At 35.0% G+C, this 12,245-nt stretch overlaps 1 protein-coding gene across 4 annotated transcripts in view; it reads right to left on the bottom strand.

The window, feature by feature from the left end:
• The window catches only part of Ranbp16 (Ran-binding protein 16), a 164,646-nt gene that overhangs the window by 136,134 nt on the left and 16,267 nt on the right, over window positions 1-12,245 (bottom strand). For all 4 annotated transcript variants that reach the window (XR_016192796.1, XR_016192795.1, XM_089232902.1 and 1 more), the window contains exons 3-4: window positions 11,564-11,657; window positions 7,805-7,971 (exon numbers count right to left, since the gene is read on the bottom strand). Coding sequence is in view for 2 of the 4 variants with exons in the window: in XM_089232902.1 (XP_089089028.1) it covers window positions 7,805-7,971; window positions 11,564-11,657 (261 nt within the window). In the remaining 2 variants the exon portion in view is untranslated. The remainder of the gene's footprint in view (window positions 1-7,804; window positions 7,972-11,563; window positions 11,658-12,245) is intronic.

Raw genomic sequence — 12,245 nt, 5'->3', positions numbered from 1 at the left:
AATTTGAATTGGACATTTTTGATGATTAGGACAAGTATAAATAAAGTAGCAGGATTCTATGTTTCTTTGCACAAAATTTTATATCGATCATTTAAAACTTTCCCCACCATCTTTTTTCTTGATTTTCAAAAAGGCCACCTGGTTTTCACGATTTTTTTCTTACTGAGTGGTATGCAAATGCAGGGGTAGGAAGTGACAAAGTCCATTTCGGAGCAGTTCTGGAGCAGCAAAATTCAGGAGTGGGGAGGGATAGGGCTTTCTGATCATAATTAGTACTGATTGGAAAATTTTAAAAAGAGCAATTCTTTTGTTCTCAAGCTTGAAATGTTCAAGTTTTATAGATTATAGCCTCTGAAATTCACTATTAGTTTATATTTGAATAAAAAGTCTTTTATTTATGTATGTTTATTGATAAGAAACATAAGTTTTAAAATTCTTCCTTTTATCTGTTTAGTGAAACATGGTGTAATAAAACCTTTTTTTTGCTATGGCAGCCATTAGGCTGTTCCAAAGTTGAGTGGATAAATACAAAAATATATATGAAATTCTTTTCAAACTTTTGAATTTGCGGGTCAATTTGGAAGCATTTGAACACAATCACATTTTCTTCAGAATTTTGGATATTTAACACATTATTTCTCACCACATTACTAAATTAAAAGTACTTTGAACAGTATCACTAAGTTTTTGCACATACAGTTTAAAAAAGTCACAAGTTACTAAATTTTCCACAGTTGCTTACAACTTGTTTTTTAGAATTTAATCTTTCACCTATTAGGGAGAATTCAGGATCAATACGGCATGCAAACAAATGATAGGGAAGAGAATGGCCTCCTCATCATAGAATCTTCTATTGATTCCCATATTATGAGGTGGTAGTACGCTTCTATCCACCTCATTCAGATAGTCACAATGATTAGAAAAATATTACAATTAAAAATGTTTCTAAGCATTTCAATTGACTGTTATATGTGATGTCTCCCAGCAGCTTTGGTCTTATTGCATTATGGTGTAGAAATCCGATGACCAGCTTTTTCAAGTTAACACATTTTACCATAAAATTATTATGCAATACAATTATTTTGCATGAACATATATTAATATTACACTTTAAGATAATATTACACTATTTTTTAATTTAGATTAACATTTTGTGTGGTAATTGAAATAATTTGTTTTAATATGAGCACTTTATTGGAAAATTGTATATTGCACATCTTGGTAAGATATTTATAATTAAATGTTAAAAATATTGTTTTTAAAACTTATTTGCTATTATTTCACAACTAATGAGGTGAAATAGCAAGCATTAAATATATGTACTTTAATTAAACAATTAATGTGCATTCTTATTTTCTTCCTCTGTCCCGAAAAGAAATTAAATTCCCACAATTATACTTAAGTAAAAAACCAAAAAAGAACTTAATGACTAAGGTGAAATTTCCAGAAAGCGAAAATCACAATTTCCAATAAAATGTTCTGTTTATTCATTGAGAATTGGCTCTAATGAAAAAAAAAAATTCTTATATGGCCTTTCCCAATATCTGAGTTGAATTAAACTGAAAACTCGTGGAAAGTACTGCTATGTTTATTAATGATGGCAGCTATTAAACTAGACAATTGATGCCTTAAATAAAGTGATTATAACTAAATAAGAGAAAATTTCATGTAAAACATTTTTAGACATAGTTGAATCAATTTGTCAACCACATATTTACATTTATATATCATGCAAAATCAAGGTGAACTGACAAAGTATTACAAAATTTTTATTTCAGCTTCAATTTTTTTTACAAAAAAAAGTTTATCTTTATTTTTGTTATATACTATTTTTTGCTGTAATTCATTTCAAATGTTCAGATATATATGAAATTTACCACATTTTACTCTGTATAATCCGCAGATTAACTGTTAAAAAAGTGGTTAAACATAAAAAAAATGTGGATTATCAATTGCTGCAAACAATCACAGATAATGATGTTACCAGCCGCTAATAAATGGCAAAACCAGTCAAAAGTGACTGTGAGAAGATTTTTTTTTTCTACAGCTGCTTTATATCCCACGCAATCAGAAAGACTTTTGAGATCACTGGTCAGTGGGACAGACTATGTCAGTTTTATATGCCTACACACTCATGCATAGTGTTTGAGAAAGTAGTGAGTTTGAAAAGCCAAAGCAGTTTGTTACTCTCCCTTTGTATTTTGAAAATGAATAAAAGAAAGTGCATGAGTTACGTTGTTAAGATCAAATTGAAAGTAATAAAAAAAGCTGAAGAAATTGGAAACGAAGAAGCCGGCCATTCATTCCACATCAATGAGTCCAACATCCGACTTTGGAGGAAGAACAAAGATAGATTTGAATAAAGTGGAGACAAAAAACAAAGATCTTTCTGTCATGGAAGTGTATTTTGACTGTCATTAGAAGACGAATTACATCGCTGGATTATATCAGAAGAAAAAAGAGCACCAATTTCAACTATAAGGATTAGTTTAAAGGCAAAGGCTCAAGAGATGAAGATTGAAAATTTTAAAGGTGGTCCCATGTGGGGTTACCGGTATATGCAAAGAAAAAACTGTAGGGCAAATGTTACCAGCAGATTAAGAGAAATTGGAAGAATTTTACACAAATACTAAGAATTTTTCCTATAGCAGCCGATAGCCAAATAGAAGAATTTTTCAAAAAATTAATTGCTGAAAAGAATTTTGTGGATTGCAATATTTTTAATAGGGATGAAATGGCATTGCAATTTGATTGCCCTCTAAATAGGACTGTTGATGCAGTAGGAGCTGACAATATTATGATCAGCATGACAGGACACAAAAAACCCTCATTTAGTGGTTTTGTCCTGTTTGGCTATGGGAGAAAAATTGCCACCTATGGTTATATTCGAACAAAAGACAATACTGAAAGAAAATTTTCCGAAAAGATTAAAAGTTTGATACTATCCGAAAGGGTGGATGAATGAGGAAACCATGATTTTGTGGCTAAATAGCGTATCGCGTAAAAGAGAAGGCCACATTTTCAAGCCACGTGCTCTCCTAGTTATAGATTCAATGAAAACTCATATTCAAGAAAAGGTAAAAGACGCCTGCAAAAATTGTGGTGCTTATCTTCCAGTGGTACCTGGTGGTTTGACTAAGAAGTTGCAGTTGATTCAGACTTTGCTTTGACTAAACAACATAGACAGGTTGTTTAAAAGCAAACTCAGAGCCAAGTGGGAAAAGTTTTGGATGACTGGAAGAATTCATTTCTATACAAAAGGCAAAATTCCAAAAATATTATTGTCATATTGGTTAAGACTCATCATACATATGTATCACAATTCTTGGCAAGAGGGAAGACATATATCCACAGAGGTATTTACACTCATGTCCGTAAATTAAGGATAATTCAGAATCACACGGAAATCGAAATCTAAAGTAAAAATTTCACCTGTAGAATTATCACACACATCTGCAAGAATGATATGCAAATTTCAGGAAGCCACCAGATGATACCGATAGTACGTCACAATGACGAGAGTGTAAGAGGGGGGTATATAAGGAATGGTGGCAAAGAAGTAAGATTGTTCACAAGAGTTCTGTAAGGCGCTCAGTGCCATAAGCGAATAGTTATGACACAGAGGACGCATGTGATTTTTTACGTGGTAGAATTATCGGCCGCCTGGAATGTGGGCGTACTCAGATGGAAGTATCCGAGGAACTTGGAATTGCCCAAAGTGTCATCTCTAGGCTTTGGCAACGATTCCAAGATAACAGAAATGTCAGTAGACGTTACAGTACAGGTCGCCCCCGAGTTACAACGCCGAATGAAGACCGGTATTTGGCAGTAACTGCCAAAAGAAGAAGGCGGAGCACAGCATATGACCTGTCTCGTCAGCTATCTGTAGCCACGGGTACCACAGTTTCAAGGCTAACCTTGTAGACGTTTGGGAGATATTGGTCTATATGCTCGCAGGCCTGTCAGATGTGTACATGTGTGATATACGGCAACTCACTGTCGGCAGCGATTGGCCTGGAGTAGAGAACATGCAATGTGGACATCGTCACAGTGGGCTTGTGTGATGTTTCCCGACGAGTCCAGGTTTAGCTTGCAGTCTGATTCACGTCAGACTTTCATATGGAGAACGCCAGGTACCCGTTACCACCAAGACAACATCATTGTCCGACACCGTTACGGTGGTGCAGCATTGCTCGTTTGGGGTGAAATTATACTGGGTTCCAGAACAGATCTGCATGTTCAAACCGGAACCATGAAATCCCGAATTTATCGGGACATCATTCTGGAACAACATGTACGTTTGTTTAGGGGTGCCATGGGTGCAGAATTTGTGTTTATGGATGACAATGCCCGTCCTCACCGAGCAAACATCGTAAACAAATGCCTTGAATCTGAGGATATAACCCGCGTGGAATGGCCAGCATTCTCACCTGACTTGAATCTGATAGAGCATGTGTGGGACATGCTTGGCCGACGAGTTGCAGCCCGTCAACCACCTCCTACATGTGTACCGGAACTTCGGAGAGCATTGCTTGCTGAGTGGAGTGATCTTCCCCAAGATCAGATCGATAATTTGATACTCAGCATGCCTAGGCGTTGTACGGACTGTATTTCATCGCATGGGAGACATACAATGTATTAACCATCATACCAACCATGTAACAGTAAGTTTTTGTAAAGGAGATATTTTTTACAATTGCTCCAGGGAGCAAAAATGATAGTTTTTATGAATGGTATCATACATATACCATCGTTTTTGTTCTTTATCTTTTGTTTAATAAATGGGCTAGTAAAACGTTTAAAAGTAACGTTTGTTTTGTTTCTGAACCTTTATTTGCCGGAGCTGGCATTATCCTTAATTTATGGACATGAGTGTATTTCAGGGAGTACCAATTTACTTTCTTGAAAGAGATACTTCAGACACCAAATGAGATGAGGCATTAAAATAATATTTGTTAGCAAAATATGAATAAAGAGGATGTTATTGAAATCTTCAGGCTAGTGATCGTTCAATGGTTTAAGATTTTTTCAAAATAGCACATATAGAAAAGTTTATTTTTTACATATATTTAACTACTTAAAATCAAAACTTTTTGTTTCTGACAGACAATGGGTGATTAGTATTGGCTGAGGCTTTCATGGCTAGCATTCTACGAGTTGCAAGCGATTTCCGGGCTATTAGGCCATTGTCTAAGGCATTTTCATCCTGGCATTTCACCCACATCTGTGGCAGGCATCTTCTATGGTTACATAGATTTCTGCTACAAAGGCTTTGTACATCTAGTATCTTTGAGTTGTTCACTATACAGACTTCTAAGGTTTTATCAGCCACAGAAGAGCCACACTGGCTGGCTTGGGTGGACGTGTTGTGCTCTGATTGGCTGCGTGTGTGGTCTTTCTTTCTTTCAAACTGAGCACAACTCAGGTCTATCTCCATCTATGAGCAATTTAGGGGCCATTAAAATATTATGTAAGCAGGTTTTTAGCCATTTTGACCCCCTCCCCGCCGTCACCAAAGTCAGCAAAATACTGACCCCTCCCCCCCCCCCTTGTCAGCAAAATTCCGTCAGCAGCTTAGAATATTTCATATCTTCAAAAACGGGTGGTTGATGACGTAAACCCCCCCCCCCTCGATGCTGACGTAATACTTGAATGACCCCTTACTGCCTAGTGATGTGTTATGATTGAATTACATTTGTACTGTTTGTAGGTCTATTGCTCTCTGTGGCGAGACTTTTTAAAGCACAGATCGGCTCGCATTCGTGCCTTGAAGTTGGGAACCACAGAAAACCAACTTCAGTCGACCACCACTGTGGCGACGGTGGTGTTCAAACCCGGGACCTCGCAACGCAAGTCCATCACTATGACCACCAAGGCGGCTGTGTGTGGGGTCTAGTGGTGATTGGCTGGCAAGGTCATTTCTTCTGGGTCATTCTTCCCTGTGCTCCCAATGAGCACAGGGATCTATTGGATTTTTTGCAGAGAATAGTGATTGTACTAAGTTTCTGATGGGGTTTGAAGATGAGCTTGATGTTTAACTTTTCTAAAATACTCCAGTTTTCGATCTGTGACCTTCTGGGTGTATGGTAAATAGACAAACATCTAGACCCGGAACTTATCCATTTACAGAAAGCCTTCAAAGCTAATGGTTATATGATAAAAAGAGATTCAAATAGCCATACGACCCCACATGAAAAACAATGCTTATAAAAAAAATCAATCAAATCAATCATCAAATCTTTGGCTCAGGATTTTGAGCCAAAGCTTATTTATTTATACAATATTGTTGGTCCTGGGGCCTATACAAGAGCATGTGATTGAAAATGACGAAGATATTGTTTGATATTGGAGAAAAAACTAATGATATCTAGTTAAAACTACCATACATCCAGAAGGTCACCGATTGAATCAGGAGTTTTAGAAAAGTTCATCATCAGCCCCATCTTCAAACCCAACAGAAACTTAGCACAATCTCTACACTCTGCAAAAGATCCAAGAGGTCCGCTTTGCTTGGCAGATGTTTAGAGGGTTCTATGCTTGTGTGGAAAGGTATACACAGAAACAAAAAGAAGTACTGCTACAAGAATAAAAGAACACCAGAGAAGCTGCCACGTGAGGGAAAGTTCAGCCATTGCAAAAAGTATGTGGGAAACCAGTCACAAAATTAAATTTGAAAATATAGAGGTAATATCGTCCCAAGTGCACTACTATGCTCTCCTTTACAGAGAACATATTGAAATATTCAAGCATGACAACATAAATTGAAGGGAGGAGACGAAGGTGCATCCCAATTGGGTCTCCTTACTTCAGTGGCGCAGACAGCTGAGATGTGACCCAGATTGTCACTACACCCCACACGCAGCCAATCAGAGCACGACACATCTACCCAACGCGGCTCTTCTGCGGCCAATCAAACCTCCAAAATCTATATAGTGAACATCTTGACGATACTAAATGTATGAAGTCTTTCTCACTTGTAGCAGAAATCTATGTAACCTCAGAAGATGCCTGCCACAGATGTGAGTGAAACGTCAGGCAGAAAATGCCTTAGACCACGGCATAATAGCTTAGGAAAAGCATGCAACTCAATGGTTTGGTAATTTATATATTAACAACTTAGTTATAGAAGCAGTTATCATAGTAAAGGATATTGTTTTATTGAGAAGAGTTTAACATTAGGGTAAAGGCAATTTCAAAGTAGATACAGAAAATTATTGTTGTAGAGGGAGGTATTGTTGTAGTGAGGTTTCACTGTATTTATACTGTAAGGATATTCCTATGAAGTGAAACCTGTCTAAGAGGAACACTGTATGAGTTGGATTCCTGTCTTGAACAGAATTAAAAGGTAGTCCCATCGATGATTAGTGCTTTGACATGCACCGTTATAAAATGAAAACCTGTCTAAAAAAAATATTATTTCAGTTTTTTGACATTTCAATTTTGTACAGGTTCCACTGTGCTACCACAGAGGAGAAAACAGGTTGGTATATTACAAAAATATCTATCTCTCTCTCCTTCTGTTATCAAAATTTGAACAAAAGCTGATTCCACCCACTGACAGTTGATCTGACAGGTTTTGGGGGGGGGGGAGAATATGTCCTTAGTAGAAGAAAACTTGCAATGTGCATCTGGGCTTTTACTTGCCAAAATAATTGTCTCATAATTGCTACTGAGAGGGTGAAATCAAGCATGTACACCCTGCGAATCGAGAGGCTCTCTAGGATCCGAAAAAGACATTGATCCTTTATTCTGACAATTAAATACTAAAATGAGAATAATGATTCAGAACAATATAATGAATTACCTGAAGAAATCCGTGGACTTGTGAAATGACATTTTGAAAAACATATTCATCTTTGACTGTCTCAAACCATCCAACTTTTATTATTTTGGCATATAATTGTGTGAGTGCGATGGTAACAAAGTCTACTAGTTTTGGACAAGTGGCCAAATAGTTAATCACATAGTTTTCTGGGGAAGGAGAGAAAAATATAATTGAAAACAGTTTTACTCTAGCAATTCAATATTCAAAATACGAGATCATATGAGTATTTCATTTAAAAATCTGTCAAAATCAATAAAATATGTTTTTCTTTTTGCACGATATGAAATGAATACCTAATTTAATCATGTGTGTGTAAATACATTGTGAAATCTTGATTTAGTGATTATTAGGGCTCAGAGTTTTATGACAAAGGTGAAACGTCATTGCTGATTTGTTAAAAAACCTGACATTCAGATTTTTTAACCTATCAGCAATGACGTTTCATCTTCCGGTCATAAAAATCAGAGCTCTAGTGATCATATTCCAACTGCAATGAATTTGAAAAAGATGAATATTTCCCATATTAATAAAATTTAAATGTTTTCTGTATCTTATGTTATATTGTGAATATTTTTTCATTGATTTGAGTCATGTAGCAAATGTAGTACTATTGTTAAATTTAAGCTGGAATTCTCAATGAATAAAGAAGTTATAAGAAATCTCATTTTTTGTACAAACATTATTTTTCCTATTAATCAGTGATTGGCATCTGGTATATAGGCTTTCTCTCCAGCATGGCCCCCTTGGGATACTGCTTACATCCCCATGGAATCAAGCCAGGTCATGTTTCTCTCTGGTCCTACAGTATATAGGCCTATAGAATGTTAACACTTATCATGATCCATTAGCTTAATCCTTAATAGTAACTAAAATTCAAATTTTTTTATCGTCACATTAGGTCATAAGTTATATTTACAGTGAAAAAAATATGCACTGATATGTGAAACAAAAAACATTCTTTTACAACCAAACCTAGTGGAATTAAAAAGTTGAAACATTTCTTTTGATGAGAAATGGGGATCATACACTAAACTATTTCAGAGGCAAAAAATTTTGATTAATTTCTTATCAGGAGCACTCAAACAACTTCAAATGTTAGAGTATTGAATGAACTCTCAGGAAAATAATATTAGTTACGAGATAAAATTTTTTATATGGTTCCTTTGGAACGGTAATATGTTTTTGTATACGATAAATACCTATATAAAAGTTGATGCCTCATAAATCATTCAGTTTTGGTAAAAAAATAACAATTTTATTTATCATTTCTGTCAGTGAATGAAGATGTTTCAATGGACGTAACTTATAAAACCAGGAACGATATAAAAAATTTAATTTTTTAAATTTTCAGAAACAATTTTCTCTTACTTTAATTAGCTTTTACCCAATAGCATGTGCAGGAAAATCTATCAGATCCCACTTACAAAGTATACCCGCCATACTGATCCATGCACATGAATTTATTCATTCTTCCAGTAGCCAAGTCCAAGGTTGTAATCGTCCTATTGTCATTTTAGTCTTTAACTTTGACTTTTTTTTATAAGGAAAACTAATTGAGATCTTATAAGCCTGATGGATGTTTTTCCATCATTTGAAACATCTAAAAAGTTTATCTCGCACAGAGGACACAACTAGTCACTGGTTCTAATAGAAAGGAAAAATGACAAATTCTCAAATATGATGAAGTGACAAAATATTTCTGCGATCAATGCACTAACTCGGTGTTACAAGGCAACAGAGACATTGAAGAGAGTAATAAAAGCTATTAAAGTAACAAAAAAATTTTGTATGAATTAAAATAGGAGCCTTTGAATATTAAAAAGCAAAATAAATTCCTTGTGCTTCAATAATATAACTAAAACAAACATGGTGTAATATTCTTGCATCCTAGAGTCTGGAGTAGGATTAGGCCTACCAGATTAAAAACTGAAAAAAGGGGACGCCTGCACGTGCACCCATAGTAATGTCACTTTACCCAATTTTAATAACAGATGGCACTCATATTCTGACCAATAAAACTGGTCTCAACAATAGTTTTCTCTCAACTAAAACAGAACTGCTAAAAAAATGAAAACGGAAACAATTCTGGGAATTTTGACAGCTATTGGTCAATGGAAAAAACCACAAAAACACTCATATCAATGAACAGATAAGTTTAACGATTGGAAAAAAGTTTTCATAAGAGAAAACAGAAAAATAATTCCAGAAACGTAAAAAGGAGGAAAAAAGGTGAATTTTGCAAAATGGAAAACGCTTGAATGACACCAAAAAAGAGGACATCAAGTAACCCAAGGTCTATGTGCATGCTGCCAGATTAAGATGTTTGACATCATCTGGAACATTTTCTGATTGGAAGTTACCTTCAAGATTAATAATTTAGGAATTAGCTATTGGATAATGATAAGAGTGCGCATTCTGTATATTATGGTTCACAACAATTTTTTTACTTGTGTTTAATGTTCTCCTTAAGAATGAACACATACATCACTCACAAAAATGTCAAAGGTTCTTTTACAATTTTTGAGATTTCTTCATAGGGAGAAATTGTGAATCATGGTGCCTAATCCATCCCCAAGACCATTAGCAATTGCAAACGACCTACCCAAGGTGTGTTTCAACATGAAGATACACACATCCTGCTTTTCTTAAACAACCTTACCCACTTTTGAACTTGAAAATCACTCGCAGCATTCAGAACACACACACACATGAAGTGTAATTCCTTGGAAATGAGGAAATAAATAAACACTATTTTACAAGTGGCAGACCACTTTCGATCTTCTTACATATGAAATATACACACACTGCAACATAATTTAAAATGGCATTGTTCGTTTGTAAAAAAGATAACAGGATATTATCAAATGGTCTATATGGGCATAATTTTTTCAGCCACCTTGTTGGGCAATTTGTCTGTTGCGGTCTTTGTATAAAAGATAGCTTTGTCTGAGCTAGAATGGTAGCATAAATGTAGAGCAGTGAACCGAGATTGTCACTTGATTTAAATTCCAGAAATTGTATGACTACAGCATGTTAAGAGATGTGAATAACAATGTAATTAATTAAATCTCAAAGTTATTGTTCTTCTGGTTATAAGGCTGCAGTGCATTCAAGTATTTGCTTAATGGTTCGCTCACTCAAGTGACAAGTATCATCAGGACTGATGTGACGTCAAGGATAGAGTTCATATTTATATGCTAAGTCAGTTCAGCTTACAATGCTCTTTTACAATTGAATGATTTCGTTTGTGTTATTTGATTGGCTGTTAGGTGAAAGATGTATCTCTAGGCTCAATAGAGGCATTATATTTGACTAGTTTTCAATGTTGGGACCAAAATATTCTCTATTCTCATTCTTTTCTCTTTTCTGTTGAAACAATTGAGGTGCTTGCATATACCAAGATCTTCCTTGAAAGTCATATGCAAATAGTTTTGGGTATTGAAACCCGAGTTTTTGATAAACTGAATGTTGTGGCTGGATTCTATATGGTTGTATCACTGTGGATTTTTATGTCTGGCCCAACCAGCAGCTTTTTTGTGTTGTCATAGCATGGCCACAATTAGTCATTTCTTGGTACCACCAAAGAATGTGATTATATATGGCTGCTCTAGAACCAGCCAGCTTGAATATTGAAATTTTAAGACAATTATTTTTGTCAAACTCATGTTTCTATAATTTGGTATTTATCAGAGAAAATGTCTAATGGTTTATCCCAAAAAATAAATGAAAATGATTTACGAATATCAAGTCTCTGCTGAATTGTGAGAGTTTGATGTGTCCTTGTAACAAGTTTCATCAAAGTAGTTGCAGCAACCAACTGAGAATAGCAACTCTGAAATAAAATAAAATAAAAATGTAATAAATATAATAAAGTTAAAAAAAAACAAGTTTGCTAATGTTCATCCAATTAAATTTTATCTTTTTATTTTACATCTAATTTTTTTCTCCTTAGTGACTGAAAATCTTCGGTTGAACTGGGAAATATTAAAAATTATACATCATGATACATCATCAACCTGACATAATGATATATCTATATGCAGGGAGGCAACCACAGGTTTTTTCTCTTTCCACACGATATACCTCTACATTGCATTCTTTTTTTCAAGAAGTCTTCCAAAGTCCAGTCTGTCAACTGTTTTCCTTGACGCACAGCCAATTATGAAGACACATGTAAGTTCTTTTTTTTAACAATGGCACACCTACGAGACCACTTCCAAAAGCACAGTGCAAAATTTGTGAATCACAAAATCAAATATAAATAAGTCAAGGTAAACCTGATGGTTTTATTGCACTGTCCATCTTTTTTTAAGGAATTTGTTAACATTTTACTGTTCAATGACATCATTTTTGAGAAAAAAAAATTTCATTTCTAGCTCTTTGCAGAGCTTTGTAAACATTGTTTATGCCTCTGCATGTT

Source organism: Pholcus phalangioides, unplaced genomic scaffold, assembly GCF_987345545.1.
Source record: "Pholcus phalangioides strain wild (caught in Gottingen) unplaced genomic scaffold, Ppha-v1.0 ptg000007l_1, whole genome shotgun sequence".
In the NCBI taxonomy this organism is placed as follows: Eukaryota; Metazoa; Arthropoda; class Arachnida; order Araneae; family Pholcidae; genus Pholcus; species Pholcus phalangioides.
Note: the sequence above shows the minus strand (reverse complement) of the source record. Positions and strands in the feature narration are given on the sequence as shown.